Here is a 20307-nt window from a genome sequence, read left to right as displayed (position 1 = left end):
GATGTTAATTACAGTCCAAATCCATCCTTGAGACAAGACGATGTTAACAATTGATAACCTTAACAGTGATTTAACTGTAATGAATGGACATTCGGGGTTGAAGATGAGGGCGGGTTTCGTTTTGAGCTTATTTCCTCTCAAGGTTTTTTCCTCATGCCGTCTTAGGGAGTTTTTCTCTACCAATGATAAACCATAAATAGGCACAAATTTGAATGGAAAGTTTATATTTGTAATCCATTTCTTTCTGTAAATCTGATTCGGAATGATGTCTAATGTTCTAAGTGCTAGACAAAGAAAATTGGATTAAACTGAAACATTGAGAGGAACCAGACTCAATAGGAAACCCATCATCATTTGGTGGGCATCTGAATATTCAATCATTATAAGTTCCTTGTTTGAGGTTATAAGCTGTTCATCGCAAAACACGAGTGCAAAAATATTTATAGCATTTGAAGTTTTTAGCCATTGTAGCAGACCCAAGCCTTCTTCATGGTTCTTGAACGGAACTCGTGTCTTTCTTCTCTTATTTATTGTTCTGTTCAATACAATTTCATTAGAAATTGTGCTTTGTTTGACTGTCCACATTTGAGTAACCACCTGGCTAACCGAACGTTCATCTGATTTAGCTTGTGTTCAAGCAGGAGGTGGGGAATTAAATTTCAAAACGGACTCATGGATCTTGAATTCGGATCTGCAGCCTGCTCAACTTTTGCTGTATAATTGTTAGGAATGCTGTTTTCCTCAAACCTTCGACTGGTGTGACTTTTTTTTTTTTGCATCTTCTCCAGGCACTTTATGTGAAATTGACATCAACGAATGCCTCTCGTCTCCGTGCCAGCATGAAGGGACGTGTCTGGATCTTAACAACGGCTTTGTATGCATTTGCCCTATTGGCTTCATGGGTATGTGTCAAACAAATACAGGTGCATCTCAATAAATTTGAATGTCATGGAAAAGTTGGATTTAATGAACACATACTGAATTACTTTAAGTCTTTGTTTCAACAAATTAGAATATGGTGACATGCCAATCAACTAAAAACACCTGCAAACCTGTGGGCCCACCCCCATGTAACCCAAACCCCCCCCCCCCTATGTAACCCAAAACCTTTAGAAAATTTAAATTTTGCACTTTTTTTATGTGGACCCCCCCAGCTTCATTCAATTCGAACACTGGTTAAAAGCCTCTTTTGGGGAAATTTTATTCAATTTCAAGCCACGTTCATGTAAATCAACAGTTTTTTCCTGTGCGTCTGCTTTGAAAGAATATTTTTGATAAAAGAAGGACGGTAATGACAATCATCCCGTTTGTGTATTTGTGTTTTGTTTGCCTGTGTCTGTTTTCCCTTCTCAAAGGACCCAAGTGCGAGGTGGATATTGACGAGTGCAGCTCTTCTCCTTGTGAGAATGCTTGCCGAGACCAGCCTGATAATTACCAGTGCCAATGTGTGGATCCATTTAAAGGTAATAAGCAGAGAATAGAGGAAGGTAAAGAAGCAGTGGACAAAAAAAAGCAGCAAGGTTAATTAACTTCAGAAAGTTTTTTTTTTTTTTTTTTTTTTTTTTTTTTTTTTTCTTTTTTTTTTTTTTTTCTTTTTTTTAACTTTGCCTGCCTAAACCCATCTGCCACATTGGAACATCTTTGTTTTCTGAACGCACTGGGGTTAAGCACAAACAAGAAGCAGTGCATTAAATAACCCAGGCTGATGTTTCTGATTTCAAGCCCTATTGTGTCCTTTTAAGTCTTGGGGAAGCACAAAAAAAAGACATGTTTGAGGAGGTGATGTACTGGATGGTAAATAAATAAATAAAAAATTGCACAGGAAAAGATAGGTCTTAAATATGGTTCATCATAAAGCCCCACTCCTACTGATTGGTGTCGTTAGCTGGATTGATTGCAGGGGTCAGACGGGTGGCTTTTGGCTTGTGTTCATATTTTTGAGCGCTGGATCTACATTTATTTAGACTTAATTCTTGATTGTATTTATTTATTTATTGCTCCATTAACTACATTTTATTAAGTGCATCTTTTTCTCAGTAACCTTCATGGAAACTTCAGACTCCACCCTAGAACGTGTGTGTATGTGTGTATCATTTTAATTGAACAAATTGATACTCTGGTTAATGGACTACATGCCAGCTCATGTTAATAACAGCAATTTACCCTCTGGGGCAATGAAGGCCTGTGAACGTAATTGTATTCGTTTCTACTTGTTTCATACATGTGGCCCTTTCTTGGTTCTTGTGTATTATATCAATTTCGACCAATTTCCAGATCACTAGTTTGCGCACGCCAATTCGAATGACTGGTGAATGAGACATTTCCTTTATATATATATATATAAAAAAATCGAATAATATTTCTCTAATAAAAGGCATGATTGTGTAATTACAAATGCCATTTGGGCACTTGTCACTGTGAGCAGGCAAAAATTCCTTTGTGTTCAGTATTTTGTCATTGCGCCATCTCGTTATTGTTACTGGCAGGGTTTTGATATAAAAGCAAACTTTATGACTCTATAAATTTCGACCCCATTGGCGCTTACGTTATATTGCCATATCATTTAGGTTTGGTCTGATAAGCTAATAAGCTCAAAGTATGAAATTTGAAATTTCAGAGCTTGAGATTTAGCGTTAAATATCAAAAACATGATTGGGTTTGAATTTTCCAGAAAATTCAATTCAATTCATTTTTATTTGTACAGCGCTTTTAACAATGAACATTGTCTCAAAGCAGCTTTACACAGATAATGTGGCGATTAAAAGTAAATATGTTCTTTGTAAGTTCGTTTGTCCCTGATGAGCAACTGTGGCAAGGAAAATCTCCCCGAGATGGCATAAGGAAGAAACCTTGAGAGGAACCAGACTCAAGAGGGAACCCATCCTCATATGGGTTGCACCGAATGTCCATTTGAAGCAGATATACGATGTTGTGGGGTACAGTTATGATGATCAGAAGCGAACTGTATTCCTGAGTCAGTGTAGCAGACTGTTGACATTAACTACAGTCCAATCCATCGTCAAAGCGCCCGTTCTTACTCCGGAATTTCATGGAACCACCCAAGGTGTTGATGAGAAACCGTCCCGAGCTGCACAGAGTGGCCTCCAGTCGAAGAGAACACTCTCCAGAGGCAGGCCTGGACGAAGTGGGAAGATCCACTGAGGGGAGGGGGGCAGGAGCAGTGGTCACTGGAGCCTCAGGAGCATGTTTAACTCGACCGAGAGAGAGAGAGAGAGAGAGAGAGAGAGAGAAGAGGGTGACAGGAAGAGAAGGATATGGATTATTAAGTGTCCTTATTGTTGTATGAAAGTTAGTGTCACTGTGCAGAATCGTTGGATAACCATGACTTACAAAGTAATTTTGATTTTCAATTTGGATGATTCTTACCCCTGTTTCTCCTCTATTTATTTTAGCAGGGGGGAGGGTCAAACATTTGAGTTTCATTTGAGTGTATACTCAAATGAACCATTCTAGAACAGCTTGCTTCAATTCATCATCAGGGAAACACCAAGACCAGGAATGTCACTACAGGCATCTTTGAAATGTTTACACCATTGAAATGTCTTACTGCAGCTAAGCATCTCGGCCATACTGTGCTTGAACTCGTGTAGATATCTTTTGCACTTTTGCTCCTTGTTCTTCTTATTCTTGGTCTATGATGAAATCGCATATGTGGTAACACACATGGTCAGAATAGGACCAGTTACACCATTGGTCTCGAAACCTTTTGATGCCCCCTCATATGTATTTCAGACCTTTCTGTCATTATTACGAGTCCATCATGACATCGGGACAAAAATTTGTTGTTTGAAAAACAAGATCGGTGGAGTGTAGTCAGGCTGGTTCAAAGATGGCAGGATAAACAACATATCTGTAAAATCTAATATCCATGTGTTGCAAGAGTGGTGTGAGAAGAGGGAGTCTTTGAACACCGAATAAGTTGAACCTTGAAGTGGGTGGACTGCAGCAAAAAAAAAAGACCACACCAGGCTTCAGTTTGGTTATTTCCGAAAAAAAAGAAGAAGAAAGCAAAGACACCTGGTTTCATGAATTTCAGTTTTTCCTTGTTTGAGGTTTTATTTTTCATATGTACATGTGTGAGACAGTTTGTACAATGGAATTCTTAAGGCTGCAGGCAAAATACAGCAAATATAAAAAATTAAAGTGTTTAGCAGTAAAAAAAAAAAAAAAGGAGATTGAAGTAATAGGAATAAAAAAGTTATAATAAGTGTGTGCAGAAGTGTATGTTAAATAAATTATACGAATATTAACATATAACCTTTTTTATCTTTTCAATAAAAAAATGGAAGATGGAGAATAACGATAAGATGCAACCAGGGGTTCAGACTGCTTCCGGGGGCTGTAATGATGTGGTAAATGTTTTCTTGGCACACAGTGCTCTTCTTAATACCAATTGTTGCATTGATTAAATGTCACAGACTGCTTGAGCATTATTGCTGGCTACGGCCTTCCCTGTATTTGGCGCCGCTTTCCTGAAAAGCTCGTCCTTCCCATCTTATTGTGGCTCCGTCCTGTAGGAGTTTACAGTCATCTATCCAATTGAGCCATGGATCTTACAGTTGGTTCATAGCCAGGTAGTTAAGGAGTTTCCAATTTTGTTGCACAGCATCGTTTGTAAGCATATAAATATAATTAACTGGAATCTGGTGACGATCTGAATAAAAGAAAAAAAAATGAATGGTAAGTAAAGCAATAAAAAAAAAATCTCTGGCATTAACTATACAATATGGTCTACTATACAGTACAATTACTATAAGCATTTAATATGGCAACTTTTATTTTACTGAGAGAGTCTGTGTATATCTTGATCTGTATTGAAGTGTCTGGATATTCTAATCCAGGGGTCTCCCATCTTTTCCAGAAAGGGCCAGTGTGGGTGCAGGTTTTCATTCCAACCAATCAATGGTCACACCTGATAGTCATTTACAATGACGATCATTAGATTTGAACAGGTAGAATTTGGTGTGGACTCGCTTGGTTGGAATAAAAACCTGCACCCACACCGGCCCTTTCTGGAAAAGATTGGAGACCCCTGTTCTAATCTGTACTGTGGGAGTGTGTAAATATTTGACTGTTTTTAGGGAGTCTGTGGCTGTTTTATTCTGTACAGAGGGAGTCTTAGGAGGTTTTAATCTGCTCTGAATGAGTCTGTGAATGTTTTAATCTGCTCTGAAGGAGTCTGTGAATGTTTTAATCTGCTCTGAAGGAGTCTGTGAATGTTTTAATCTGCTCTGAAGGACTCTGTGAATGTTTTAATCTGCTCTGAAGGAGTCTGTGAATGTTTTAATCTGCTCTGAAGGAGTCTGTGAATGTTTTAATCTGCTCTGAAGGAGTCTGTGAATGTTTTAATCTGCTCTGAAGGAGTCTGTGAATGTTTTAATCTGCTCTGAAGGAGTCTGTGAATGTTTTAATCTGCTCTGAAGGAGTCTGTGAATGTTTTAATCTGCTCTGAAGGAGTCTGTGAATGTTTTAATCTGCTCTGGAGGAGTCTGTGAATGTTTTAATCTGCTCTGAAGGACTCTGTGAATGTTTTAATCTGTTCTGAAGGAGTCTGTAAATGTTTTAATCTGCACTGAAGGAGTCTGTGAATGTTTTAATCTGCACTGAAGGAGTCTGTGAATGTTTTAATCTGCTCTGAAGGAGTCTGTGAATGTTCTAATCTGCTCTGAAGGAGTCTGTGAATGTTTTAATTTGTACTGAAGGAGTCTGTGAATGTTTTAATCTGCTCTAAGGGAGTGTCTGGTGGTTTTAATCTGTACAGAGGGAGTCTGTGAATATTTGACTGTTTTTAGGGAGTCTGTGGCTGTTTTAATCTGTACTGAGGGAGTCTGGTGTTTGAATCTGCTCTGAGGGAGTCTGTGGATGTTTTAATCTGTACTGAGGGAGTCTGGTGGTTTGAATCTGCTCTAAGGGAGTCTGTGGATGTTTTAATCTGTACTGAGGAATTGTTTGTGGATGTTTTAATCTGTACTGAGGGAGTCTTTGGTGGTTTGAATCTGCTCTGAGGGAGTCTGTGGATGTTTTAATCTGTACTGAAGATGTGTCTGTGGAGGTTTTAATCTGTACTGAGAAAGTCTGTACTGAGGTTGAAATCTGTACTAAAGGAGTATGAAGGTTTTAATATCTACTGAGGAAGTGTCTGTGAATGTTTTAATCTGTACTGAGGGAGTCTGTGGAGGTTTGGATCTGCTCTAAAGTAGTGTCTGGTGGTTTTAATCTGTACTGAGAAGGTGTCTGTGGTGGTTTTAATCTGTACAGAGAAAGTGTCTGTGGTGGTTTCATTTTGTACTAAAGAAGTGTCTGTGGTGGTTTTATTCTGTACTAATGGAGTCTGAGGAGGTTTTAATCTGCTCTGTGGGAGTTGTGGCGGTTTTTATCTCCACTGAGAGAGTCTGTGGTGGCTTTAATCTGTTCAATGGAGTGTGTTGAGGTTTTAATCTCTACTGAGGGAGTCTGTGACTATTTGACACTGTGATGAGAGAGAGTGTGGATATTCTAATTGTAAACATCCACAGACGATACGTGACCGTGTGGTATGGCAGCTGCACAGTCCTAGATCCATAGAGAGTCGTAAGAACAGCAAAACTCATTATTGGAAATAAACTCCCAACCTTGCAGGTCATCAAAAAAAATCAAAGCCGATCTCAGTCATTGAGCACGCAACCTGTTCAACAAACTGCCATCAGGCAACTTACCCTCAGGCTATCAGAATTATCAACGAACTGTAATGCAGTCTCACTGCAAACCACAACTACTAACTGACACTGTTACATTTCATACATATTCGCATGCATATCTGTTTAACATACTGGAACTCCACAATTCTTCATTCTCAGAACTCTAAATACTGTTGCACTCAGTACTATTGCAACTTCCTTACACACTACATATCTTTTGTATTTTTTGCACACCGAACATATACATTCTTCTTGATATCCTTCCATATTTTTTCATCCAACTTTCTTTTACCTCATTATTATTAGTTTTCTCTCTCCTTTTTCTTCGTTTGTTTTTTTTCTGTTAAATGTTTAATATTTAATATTTGCTGTAGTTAAGTTAACTTAGTTAACTTAAGAATTTCACTGTACAAACTGTCACTAACATCTGTACATATGACAAATAAAACTTAAAACTACTGAGGGAGTCTGTGGAGGTTTAAATGTTTATTGAGAGAATCTGTGGATGTTAAAATCTGTATTGAAAGAGACTTCTAAAGTTTTTTTTTTTTTTTTTTTTTTTTGTAACAATGTGTTATTTTGTTTGAATTAAGAAATCGCATTTTGTGGCCTTCGCATACAGATGTCCTTTTATAGTGTTTTTGCTCTGGAAACCTTCTCCTTTTTGCAACAAGTTCATTCTTTTTCTCTCTTTAAAAGATTCAATATAAAAAGTATGTTTACCATTTCATTAAAATAAATATATATATATATATATATATATATATATATATATATATATATATATATATATATATATATATATATATATATATATATATATAACTAAGGGCCTGGACTTAGTTTCTTCTAGCAAAATTGAACTTGGTCCAGTATTTGCTTGAAAGTTTTGAATGTCGACGTTATATTCATATTCAAAACCATCTTTGACTGTTCTTACCTCTAGGGATACACTGCGAGCTCCTGCCTTGTGAAGCAAGTAATCCATGTGAGAACGGAGCTAAGTGTGTGGAAGAAGCCGACTTGGAGCGCTTCCCTTTGGGATTTCACTGTCACTGCCTCCGAGGCTTCACCGGCCCTCGCTGCGAGCTCAACGTTGATGAGTGCGACTCTAACCCTTGCGTCCACGGCTTCTGCTATGACGGTACACACAATCTTATGGTCCCCAGTCACCTCAGTTATATATATAAAAAAATTTAATTTTTCTGAATCCTCCACCAAAGTGTGCATACAATTTTTTAAATGCTGTCATGCACCATTCTGTACACAGAGTCTTTACATGACAGCATGTTTAGGAGAGATGCAGTGGAGTTTTTAACCAGGTTGTTTAACAAGATTTTGGAAGGTGAGAGGATGCCTGAGGAATGGAGAAGGAGTGTGCTGGTACCAATCTTTAAAAACGAGGTAGATGTGCACACCTGAGGTAACTACAGGGGGATTAAGTTGATCAGTCACATAATGAAGTTATAGGAAAGAGTGGTGGAAGCCAGGCTGAGAGAAGGGGTGACCATCTGTAAGCAGCAGTATGGTTTCATGTTGAGGAAGAGCACTTCAGATGCAATATTTACTTAGAGAATGTTGATGAAGAAGGTCAGAAGAAGTTGCATTGTGTGTTTGTGGATTTAGAGAAAGTGTACGACAGAATGTCGAGATGAGTTGTGGTATTGTATAAGGAAGTCAGGTGTGTCTGAGAAGTATGTGAGAGTGCTGCAGGACATGTATGACGACACTGTGACAGCAGTTAAGTGTTCTCTAGGAACGCCAGGCTGGTTTAATTTGGAGGTTGGACTGCATCAAGGATCGGCTCTGAGCCCTTTCTTGTTTGCAGTGGTGATGGACAGGTTGACGGACGAAGTCGAACAGGAGTCTCCGTGGACTGCAATGTTTTGTGGATGATATTGTGATTTGTGGTGAGAGTAGGAAGCAGGTTGAGAAGATCCTGAAGAGGTGGAGGTACGTGCTGGAGAGAAGGGGAATGAAAGTCAGTAGGAGTAAGACAGAATGGAGTAATGGAGAGTGTTTTAGAGAAGTGAAGAAAAGAGTGGAGTGGCTGGAGAAGAGTAATGGCAGGAGTGATTTGTGATAGAAGAGTATCTGCGAGAGTGAAAGGGAAAGTTTATAGAACTGTGGCGAGCCTTGCGATGTTGTATAGAGACAGTGGCATTGAGTAAAAGACAGGAGGTGGAGCTGGAAAACTGCATGTTATGTTAACAGATTTGTGGAAAGCTTTCGCTTCGTAGCTGGCACTCTGCATTATGCCTGGGCGAAGGCTTTGAACCATTTGGCTGCTGTTATGAAAGTGTAAAACATGCCAAAATGTTGTTTGTAGTTTGGAGACACAAACCTGATTGTTATTTCCACCATATGGTACATTACATAATTTTCTGCGCAAATTAACAGTAAAATTGGATAACGTTCAACACGAGTCACGTCATGCTGCTGGTATTACATACCGTTCTATAATTGGACTACATTTTTATACCTGATTATCTAGATAGTACTAATTGGATTTCTATAATGGCATCATTGTCATTTAAAAAATAGGTATATGGTCATGCACCTATGCTAATATGTTGCAGTTTCTATGGTAACAGCGTATTCACAGGGCGGAACATTAAAAAAATTTCTACTTTTGTAAAAGTAAAAAAAAAAAATTCTGTATATTTGATGAAGCTTGCTTTTTTTTTTTTTTTTTTTTTTTTTTTTATGAAAAGAGTCTCGGGTATCAGTGCTTTCTAACAGTTGGTACGTACACCTCTCTGCCAAAATCTTCAAGATAGACGACTTTGCCATTCCTGATTTCTCACTAAATTGACAAAATGCAAGAAACTATGAAAAACCTGGATGAGGGAACAACTCTACGCTATAGTATAAGTGATAACAGGAACACACTTGGCCTGTGGATGTTCCAGAACATTCACTGTAAAAATAAATGGTTAAAAAGCGCAACATGTCTGGAGTGGATGGAGAATAATTTGGTTGGGAATCTGCAGCGTGATTGTTCGGGGATGAGCGAATATGGCAAACCTGATGACCATCTACACTGGTTATATTAACAAGCAGTTTGTGTCACTCAGTGTTTGTGCAAAGAGCTGAACCATATATATATATATATATATATATAATTATTATTTTTTTTTTTTCCCGCATGATTTTTTTCCTCATGATCTAAATGTAAAAATCTCTTTTCTTCTGACATCAAAACAGTTGTCTTAGAAAAATTCTCTAAAAATTCTCTATGATCGTCTCAAAAATGGTTGGTTCCATAACTTCAAATGACTGTATAAGACTATAGAAAGGACATTACCCATAATCACACACTTCGGTGCTCATGGTGGTTCTCAATCTCGGGTGTTTTGTATTGTTTTTAAGATTTATAATCGCACTCTTGATATCACCCGAAAGAAGATGGGTTCCCCTCAAGGTTTCTACCTCATAACATCTAAGGGAGTTTTTCCTTGCCAAGTCACCATGGCTGCTCATCAGAGGTATATATACATTGCTCACATTCATTCTTAAATCCTTTAAAGCTGCTTTGAGACAATGTCCGTTGTGAAAAGCGCAATAGAAATAAACTTGATCTCAACATAAAAACATGTTTTCTCACAATGTCAAAACAGTTAATTATAAAAACAGGCCTTATTGCCATTACCATTTCAATAACCATAAAACAATAAAAGCAAACCTCATGATAAGCTAGTATCTTAAGCCTACTGTTTCTTTATTTCTCTTTTTTTGTCAGGTTCTTCTGTGGGACACCCCCCCTCTATTGCTCTTAATGCAGAGATAAAGTGTATATTTCCTGTGGGAAATTAGTAACTTTGATGGAGATTTCAGAGGCCGGTGCATACTTCATGATAAACCCTAGAAGCATATACATGGATGGATGGATGAATGGATGGAAAGAAATTTGTCACAGCAACGAAATGCAGTTTGGCATCTACCAGAAGTGCAAATAGACAAGTGCAGATAAATATGTAGTATATTAACAGCATGTAATATATATGTAAACAAATGTACAGTAAATAAATATTAAAGGCTATGGCAGTGAAAAATGTGTAGACACTGTTGTAAAGCACAAGAACAAGTCCAATATATATATAATATACTGAACATGGATGTGAATTATTAGGCAGGATGTGCAGTAAGGTGTGTGTATATATAGATACACATTAATAAAATAGTAGTGCAGATATATGTATGGCACAATGAAGAGAATAAAGAGTATAAAAAATACAATGTAATATGTATGTATAATTGTACAGGTTATATACAATGTTTTATACAGTGATCTAATGGTGTAGACTGTGGGAGGTGGGAGCTCAGTGGTTAAGGCAAATCAAATCAAATTTTATTCGTCACATACACATACATACAGAGTACGGACATGCAGTGAAATGCTTTATACGACTGGCCGGCATGAGGGAATAGGGTGGGGGAAGAAATAAAACGAGGGAAAAAGAAGGCAGATAAATAAAACCAATAAACTATGTAAAATATAAAATATATAAAGATCAAGATATATATATATATATATATATATATATATATATATATATATATGAAAAATAGGAGAATTGTATATACAGGGTATGCTTATGGTACAGGGTATACTTATGATACAGGGTATGCTTATGTACAGTAAACAGTTATCACATAAGGTGGTTGATGTGATTGTCTTTAAAGTGAACGTGTGCGGTATGGTGTGGTATAAAGTGCACTGTGCCGTGCAAGTCCACAGTTAAATTGACTGTCCAGGATTTAAAGTGTTGTAGTGCGAGAAAAAAATAAAAATATATGCAGAAGTGTGATGATGGCGAGAGAGAGTAACCAGATTTTTGATCCAGATTTTAGATCCTGGGTGTTTCCTGGTAACCTCCGAATGGCCTGCGGGAAGAAGCTCCTCCTCGTTCTCTCTGTTTTGGCTTTCAGGGAGCGGAAGCGTTTCCCTGAACGCAACAAAGAAAAGAGTCCATTGTTGGGATGGCTGAGGTCCTTCATAATCTTCCTAGCTCTGGTCCGGCACCGCGTGCTGTAGATGTCCTGCAGGTTAGGGAGCTCGGTGTGGATAGTACGTTCAGCTGAACGCACCACCCTCTGGAGTGATGAGGATTTCCTAAAGTCCACGATGAGCTTTTTAGTCTTCGTGGCTTAAGGGTCGGGTTGTTGATGGCCCTGTAGGCCAATTTGTCATTGTTGCTGATCTGGCAGACCACGGTGGTGTTATCTGCATACTTGGTAATGATGTTGGAGTTATGCAGAGAAGCATTGTCATGGGGTGAACAGAGAGTAGAGTAGTGGACTCAGAACACAGCCCTGCGGGATGCCAGGGTTCAAAATGAAGGATGAGGATACCTCTTTGCCCAACCTAACAGATTATGGTCTGTTGGTGAGAAAATCCGGAATCCAAATACAAGTGGAGGTGCAGATAGCTGGGTCACTGAGCTTAGTGTATTTAATGCAGAGCTAAAATCAATGAACGGCATTCTAATGTAAGTGTTGTTTTTATCCAGGTGGGTGAAGGCTGAATAAAGAGCTGTGGAAACTGCACAATCTGTCAAACTGTTTAGTATCACAGGTACAGGTCAGTGTACCACTTACACTGGTGTGGGTCCAGTGTAGATGGTAGGCCCATAAGTTAAGTGATTTAGAACCAGTTTCTCAAAGCACTTCATAACAATAGGGGTGAGTGCAACTGGGCGAAAGCCATTCAGGCATTCGGCAGATGAGGGCTTAGGCACTGGTATGATGGTTGTAGTCCTCAGGCATGTAGGAACCGTGGCTTGGGCCAGTGAAAATGTCTGTAAAAACCTGTGCCAGTTGTCCAGCTCATGCTCTTAGAACACGTCTTGGTATGCCGTCCAGGCCAGCTGCCAGCTGAAACAACGTTCGTTGTTAAGAGTGAAAGTGAACTGTGGATAGTAGAAGAGTCAGCGGTTGAGGTGAAATGCCCTATGCCTTGATCAAAACGAGCAAAAATGTGATTGAGTTCGTCCAGTAAGAACGCACTGCTGGTTGGTTGAGCTCGTGGTGTCGGTTTGTAGTCTTTGATGGTCTGGATGCGTCTGGAGTCAGAGATGTGGAAGTGCACTTCTTTGTGGAATTTGAATGTGAGCTTGGCCCTTTTAATACCCATTTTCAAGTTGGAACTGGCTCTATTGTAGTCCTCTGCAGTTCCAGATTTAAAAGAAGCATCTCTTGCAACAGGAGACGGACCTCAGAGTTCATCCATTGCTTCTTTTTAGGAAAGCATTTCACGTGTTTGCCAGTGTTGACATTGTCAATGCACATGTTCCAAAATGGAAGATGTGTAAATGTCCAGTCAGTATTCTAAATCTTTTGCTGTACAGAAGAAATGGCTCCTTCTGGCCATATCTTTACTGTCCTCACAGCTGGTTTCAGTCATTTATTCAGTGGTGTGTATTTGGGTAGTATGAACAAAGAGAGGTGATCAGACTGACCCAAGTGGGGGAGGGGAATGGCTGTGTATGCCCCAGGTATGTTTGTGTATACCTGATCCAGTGTGTTGTCCCCTCTGGTAGAACAGGAGATATTGTGATTACAATTTTGTAGTGCAGATCTCAGGTTGGAGTGGTTGAAATCTCGAGCAACGATGACGGCTCCTTCGGGATGTGCAGATGATTGTTTGCTGATAGTTGCGTGCAGTTCCTCCATAGCTAGTTTAGTGTTAGCTTCTGGCAAAGCAACAACTTTCATCCATGCACCATGATTTGTTAACATAAATGCACAGACCTCCACCCCTGTGCTTACCTGAGTCCACCGTTATCCTGTCCGATCAGAAAACACTGCGACCCTCAAGCCTAAAGGCGCTGCTGGGAATGTTGTCGTTGAGCCATGTTTTCTTAAAAATCATGACATTACATTTTTTTCAGCCGCTTGTGTGATGTTACCCAGAGCCAGCAGTTCATCCATTTTGTTCACAAGAGACTGTGCATTAGCAAGGAAGATGCTTGGAAAAGATGATTGATGCGGGTTTAGACTAGCCCTAATGCCGCCTCGCTTCCCCTCCTTTGTTTACGGTCTCGGCACTGGCGCTGTGGTCTCGCTGCCGGCCGAACTGGATCAGCGGTCTATGGTGTCTGTTTTATTTTTCCTGTTATTTTCTCTCAAAAGAATGTTATGCTGAGAAAACAGCTAATGTTGATTACGGGAAAATTGTGACAATAATGAAAAAACTAACTTGAGAAAACTTTTCATGAGAAAACGAAATAAACAAATATTAAAATGCATGGCCTTTTAGGACTTCTGTAGAGTCATCATCAAGATAAGAAATAATTTGCTTCTAATCTGTATGACTAATCTGTATGGCACTATGTGTTGGTAGAACTCTTTATTGATTGGAGATTGTAGTGCGAGTCGTCCGTGGCCTCGGTCAAGTCAACTCATTTCATCCAGGCGCCATGAACAATGTCTTATGATTCACTGCACTCTATTCTGCTGTGGAATTTACACTGAAGGCCCACGTTTTTTTAATAAATTTCCATCTTGCAACGTTGGGTCAGTCGGATGATGGTGCAAAAAACATTCAAAAGTAGATAATCAGAGAAAATCCATGTAAATCCAATACCCAACAATATAACGTGCGAGTTTCCAGATTTTATACCGAAGCTTAAGAAGATTCCTGCCTTTTCTAATTGAGTGCTGCCGAGCTTGCTTTAACGATGCATTTGTCTCCATACATAACCTAGCTGGTGAGTGTCTTCGCGAATGAGAATTACATATTTATGATCGGTTTGTTTTCTCACAAACAAACAGCATCTTACTGGAAAAAATACAATCAGAATGAGTTTTTAAAAGAAAATAAATGTTTGGTTCTGTAATCCCAGAGTTTGTCCCATTTTCTGTAGTGACAGTCTTATCTTTCCTGCCTCTGACCTACCTTTGACCAGAGCATGGAGTCTTGATCAAGTCGTCTAATCATTAGGTATCTTTTTGTCTTATCTTTAAAGAGAAGGACATGACCATGTTTAGCAGGCAGACACAAGAAGTGTAGTCCCTAACCCTGTGTTTATCTTTCTTGCTGTGTGTTATTTATGGAGAAAAGTTCTTACTTTGTTAGATATGTCACTGCCAATGTGTCTAGATTTGGGATGTTAAGATTCAGGGATTCGGAACGATGTGATTCATAAATGAAAAAAAGTTACGATACAAGTTTTTAACTATTTGTATTAAAATCTATAGTTTTTGACGTTTTTGTGTCGGTAGAAAAAGTTGATGCGCTTTTATTATGTATTTTATTATGTCTTTCAAGTGCGTTCTCTCAGCATTGCTGCTGCTACGTGAATATGACCTATCACAACACCAGAGATGGAAAGTAATGAAAGTACAAATAGTTTGTTGCTGTACTCAAGTGGATTTTTCTGGTATCAGTACTTATACTTAGTAATATTTATTTTTCAGACTTTCAAATTTTTTCACCATCACTAATTAAATTTTTTTACACAAATATCTATACTTTCTACTTACATTTTCAAACCAGACTTGTTACTTCGGATTGAATCTATTTGGTGACATGATCAATATTTTTTCTTTTCATCGCGCATCGTTTTCAGCTCATCAAACAATTTCCTGTCATTGCACGGCTTTTTCAATCCACTGGTGTATAATTTCCTGTCTCTCACACACCACAGATGTAGACTACTTTACAAAGAGAACAATGAGCAAGACAGAAGACAACATTCCTGATCATCTTTTCTCCGCTGGTGTTCTATATGGTGGATGTTCAGCCTGAATACATCCATTAGATTACAATTTATTAACATATTAATACAATGTAAGGTCCAGTTACCAGCATGCCACTAAAACAGGTAGTAGTAATGGCTTTTTACTTAAGTACACATCAGAGCCCAAAATTCTTTACTTTAACTTGAGTAATAAAGTGTAGTCAGTACTTCAACTTTAAAACCAACCTATTTTTATTTTTTTTTTACCAGAGTATTTTAAAACATAAAATAGAGATTAAATTGGCAGAGGTAGAGCTGCATTTTCCTGGATACAGAACAGCAAAGGGTTTATTTCATCTTTTTTTCTGCACTAAAAAAGCCTGTGTGAAAGGGGTCATGCATAGAAGAAGTAACTTAAAAAAATGTATGATTTGCTGTCTGTCTGGAACAAGAAACAGAAGTGTGTACCGTATTGAATTGCATAACATTATACTGTTTTTTTTGTTTTTTTTTTAAACCAGGGAAAAGTGGCCACTGCTCAGGTTATTGCTTTTAGGAGTCGTACTTGGTTTCCAACAATGGCAGGACCAAGTAGAACAATTGATCTTAGTAAAACACTGTTATTCTCACAACCACATAATGTAAACGGAAACATGATTCATCAGACCATCTTTCATTGATGCATCAGTTCTGCTGCCCTTTTATGTACTTTGGTGTTGTCCAGGGGTCAACATGGGAATTCAGTCTGCAGCTATGCAACATCTACCAAACAATCTGTGATGGTGTTCTGACATGTTTCTGCCAGAGCCAGCAATTTGTGCTACAGCAGCACTTTTTACATACTTCGGAAAGCAATGGAAGGGTGGGCTTGACCCTTTAACAGTTTACCAGCTACCATTTCTTAACCAATTTTGGTAGGTACTAACCACTACGTATTGGAAAAACCCCATGATCTTGTCATTTAGGATATGCTCTGACCCACTTTGGGCAAAGCCACTTAGACCTTCGCCTGTTGTTTCTGCTTCCAACAAATTAACTTCCGAGAACTGACCGTTGAAAAAAAGTTCAGTGTATAAGATGATGCTAATACATGTGAAGAGTTGTAGTAGGTTTGGGTGCTATAAAGTGACTACTAGTATTAAGTTGATATGCATTTTTTATGGCATGGATTCTAGGGGTGGAATGGTACACAATTTACGGTTCGGAACGTCACGGACATGGTTAAGTCACAGTAATTTTGGAACAGTTAGGGGAAAGAAATGCAAAACGTGAAATTGCTTGTTTTTTTTATTTTTATTTTTTTAATTAAAGTTGTTTTTTATTATTAGCATTTGTGAACATCAGCACCATTTTCATGCAAAGACAGGTTGTCTAGGGTGCAACCAGCTGGGGGCCAGGCACCAGTATGTGGGGGCCAGGCACCAGTATGTGGGGGCCAGGCACCAGTATGTGGGGGCCAGGCACCAGTAATGTGGGGGCCAGGCACCAGTAATGTGGGGGCCAGGCACCAGTATGTGGGGGCCAGGCACCAGTATGTGGGGGCCAGGCACCAGTATGTGTTTATATACTTCAATTCAAGCAATTTTGCAATGATTTTTAAATGTGTTTTACCTTTTTATACAAGATTGCAAATGATTTGTATGGTGTTAAAGTGGAGCATTGTGGTGGGAGGGTGAAGCCATGGAGGGTGGTGACGATAGGAATCTCGTCTATAGTGCCAACATTTTTAGAAATGAACATCAACAGTTTGAAGATGACTGGAAGCTGCACCGGTTTTTCGCACATGCCCAATACAAAATCGTGTTTCCCGAAAACAATACCGTTTGATATGTCGATGATTTTAACAATGTTCCGCACGTAAAACAAGGATTGCATTTGTTTACACGTGCATTAAAGCGCAATAGAATAGAATAGTTTTTATTTGTCACACATACATTACATTATATTGTCACATATACATTACAGCACAGTGAAATTCGTTATTCGCATATCCCAGCTTGCTCAGAAGCTAGGTTCAGAGCGCAGGGTCGAGCATGATACGGCGCCCCTGGAGCACAGAGGGTTAGGGGCCTTGCTCAAGGGCCCAAGAGTGGCAGGTTGGCTATGAACGCCCTCTACCGAAAACTAATACATGTACTTTTACTCCCTTATTGGATACCTTTGCCTTCTACATCTGAATTTAAATCGTGCATTTATGTTGTTTTCTTTTCAATTTGGCACTTTTTGCAACACTGCCAATGTTGATCGCGTTGAGGCTGAACATTAAACTTTCTGTCCTCTCCTCACTACACAGGCATGAGTAATCAAACACAGAGAACATTGTAACAGTAAATATTAATAGAGCACAAACCACCTAAAGATAAACACAAAACCAATAAACAAGCATTTACAGGCAACTGCAGTTTGCCGTAAGATTTAAGAACATGCACTGAAAAAGTGAATGAGGAAAGAAATCACCGACATCGGCCAACGATTAATTCGATAAATGTTGTCGCCATGTTGTTGTGGCCATTGGTGGAAACACCAGCAAATTAACCTCTTGAAAACCATGCATGTCTGGGAATATGAAGAATACACCCAAATGATGCAAGAGATATTCCCAAAGACGATCACTGCTCAGCAGTTGAAAAAAAATCTTCATTCGCTGCCTGTACTCTGACAACATGAGCAAAAGGTTGGAAAGACATAAGCGCAATAACACAATACACAGCGAAGGACATGGTACCCATTCAAACTGTGGAGAAAGAAGGTTGCACAAAGTTGATTCAAACTCTGGTTTCCTAGACGTAAATATTTGTCAAACTTGCTTGGCACAGCTTTGTCGGGCAAGAGTTTACGAAATCAGTAACGCTGCATTTTGCCAGTTGCCGTATTTTTCGGACTATAAGTCGCTACTTTTTTCCCACGTTGCAACAGAAATCATATAAGCACAGAGAGTTTCCAAAACTCGTGCTTTTTTATTATTCTTGGCAACAGCGTTACGGGTTAGTCAAAGAAACTTAGAAAGGAGCATCAAGAAATAATAAGGACATATTCCTCGGTCTTGCACACATGCAGTAATACGGGCAGTGTAGGCTTATAGACAGGTGCAGCTTATTTATGTTCAAAATATTTATATGTTGAAAATAAAAATAAAAAATTCAGTTGGTGCAGCTTATATATGGGTGTGCTTAATAGTCCGGAAATTACGGTATATAAGTTTCCAATTTTTTTTCCTCTTCTTATCACAATATTAGCTTATGTATATATTTTCTGGACAATGGAAAATATCATGATATGCATTTTAGCTTGTATCGCCCACCCCTAAGCTGTAGGTAATCAAACATCTGAATAAGTCAAACACGTGATCCCAATGATTGTAGAGAGCAGATGGGCTGGGATTTTCATGCACAGAGTTTACTCAGAGCCCATCCACAATGCTGCTGCTGCAAAAAAACAACAAAAAAGAGTAAGTGACAGTTTTACAGGCAAAATACCTTCATGATTAGAGAGATTAAAGGTCTGACTAGTTAAATAAAACAGTGAATGTTATCGAGGTAAACATGTTGATTCATCCTGTCGCCTTACCTCTGGATGGAGTTCTCTGCAATTTCAGGCCACGCTGTGGAACTAGGGATGATATCACATAAACAACTCAAGAACCTTAACAATGATGGAACTGTAATTCATGGACATTTAGTGTTAAGGATGAAGACTGGTTTCTCTTTCGAGTCTGGAGTAAGAAAAATTTCTTGCACTTATAACAGTAGAAGACCACGTTTTATTTAAATCCTCTTAGTGCAGAACCTGAATCTGAGGCTACGGGGTGTCAAACTAACTGAAACTACTTTATTTCGGCTTCTCCCATTAGGGGTCGCCACAGCGGATCATCCGTATTCATGATCCGCATGTTTGATTTGGCACAAGTTTTTACGCTGGATGCCCTTCCTAACGCAACCCTCCCCATTTATCCGGGCTTGGGACCGGCACTAAGAGTGCACTGGCTTGTGCAACCATAATGGCTGGGGTTGGTTCCCTGACCGGGGATCGAACTAACAAACTTCTTCTTCTTCTTCTTTCGGCTGCTCCCATTAGGGGTCGCCACAGCGGATCATCCGTCTCCATACCACCCTGTCCTCTATATCTGCCTTTTTTACACCAACTACCTGCATGTCTTCCCTCACCACATCCATGAACCTCCTCCTTGGCCTTCCTCTTTTCCTCCTACCTGGTGGCTCCATCTTCAGCATTTTTCTACCAATATAATTCATGTCCCTTCTCTGCACATGTCCAAACCATCTCAATCTCGCCTCCCTCACCTTGTCACCAAAACATCCTACATGTGCTGTCCCTCTAATAAACTCATTTCTAATCTTGTCCATCCTCGTCACTCCCAACGAAAACCTCAACATCTTCAGCTCTGCTACCTCCAGCTCCACCTCCTGTCTTTTACTCAATGCCACTGTCTCTAATCCATACAACATCGCAGGTCTCACCACAGTCCTATAAACTTTCCCTTTCATTCTTGCAGATACTCTTCTATCACAAATCACTCCTGTCACTCTTCTCCACCCACTCCACCCTGCCTGCACTCTTTTCTTTACTTCTCTAACACACTCTCCATTACTTTGCACTGTTGACCCCAGGTACCTGAACTCCTCCACCTTCTCCACCTCTTCTCCCTGCAACCGCATCACTCCACTGCCCTCCCTCTCATTCACACACATGTACTCTGTCTTACTCCTACTGACTTTCATTCCCCTTCTCTCCAGCGCATATCTCCACCTCTCCGGGCTCTTCTCAACCTGCTCTCTACTCTCACCACAAATCACAATATCATCTGCAAACATCATAGTCCAGGGAGACTCCTGTCTGACCTCGTCCGTCAACCTGTCCATCACCACTGCAAACAGGAAAGGGCTCCGGGCCGATCCTTGATGCAGTCC

The 20307-nt window shown here is 39.4% G+C and overlaps 1 protein-coding gene across 2 annotated transcripts in view; it reads left to right on the top strand.

The window, feature by feature from the left end:
• eys (eyes shut homolog) overlaps positions 1–20307 on the top strand; it is a 307099-nt gene that overhangs the window by 40526 nt on the left and 246266 nt on the right. For both annotated transcript variants that reach the window (XM_083532265.1, XM_083532266.1), the window contains 3 exons: positions 789–902; positions 1356–1463; positions 7645–7842. In XM_083532265.1, coding sequence (XP_083388391.1) covers positions 789–902; positions 1356–1463; positions 7645–7842 — 420 coding nt within the window. The remainder of the gene's footprint in view (positions 1–788; positions 903–1355; positions 1464–7644; positions 7843–20307) is intronic.

Source organism: Silurus aristotelis (assembly GCF_946808225.1).
Source record: "Silurus aristotelis genome assembly, chromosome: 27".
Taxonomy (NCBI): Eukaryota; Metazoa; Chordata; class Actinopteri; order Siluriformes; family Siluridae; genus Silurus; species Silurus aristotelis.
This window is presented reverse-complemented; position numbering and strand designations above follow the sequence as displayed.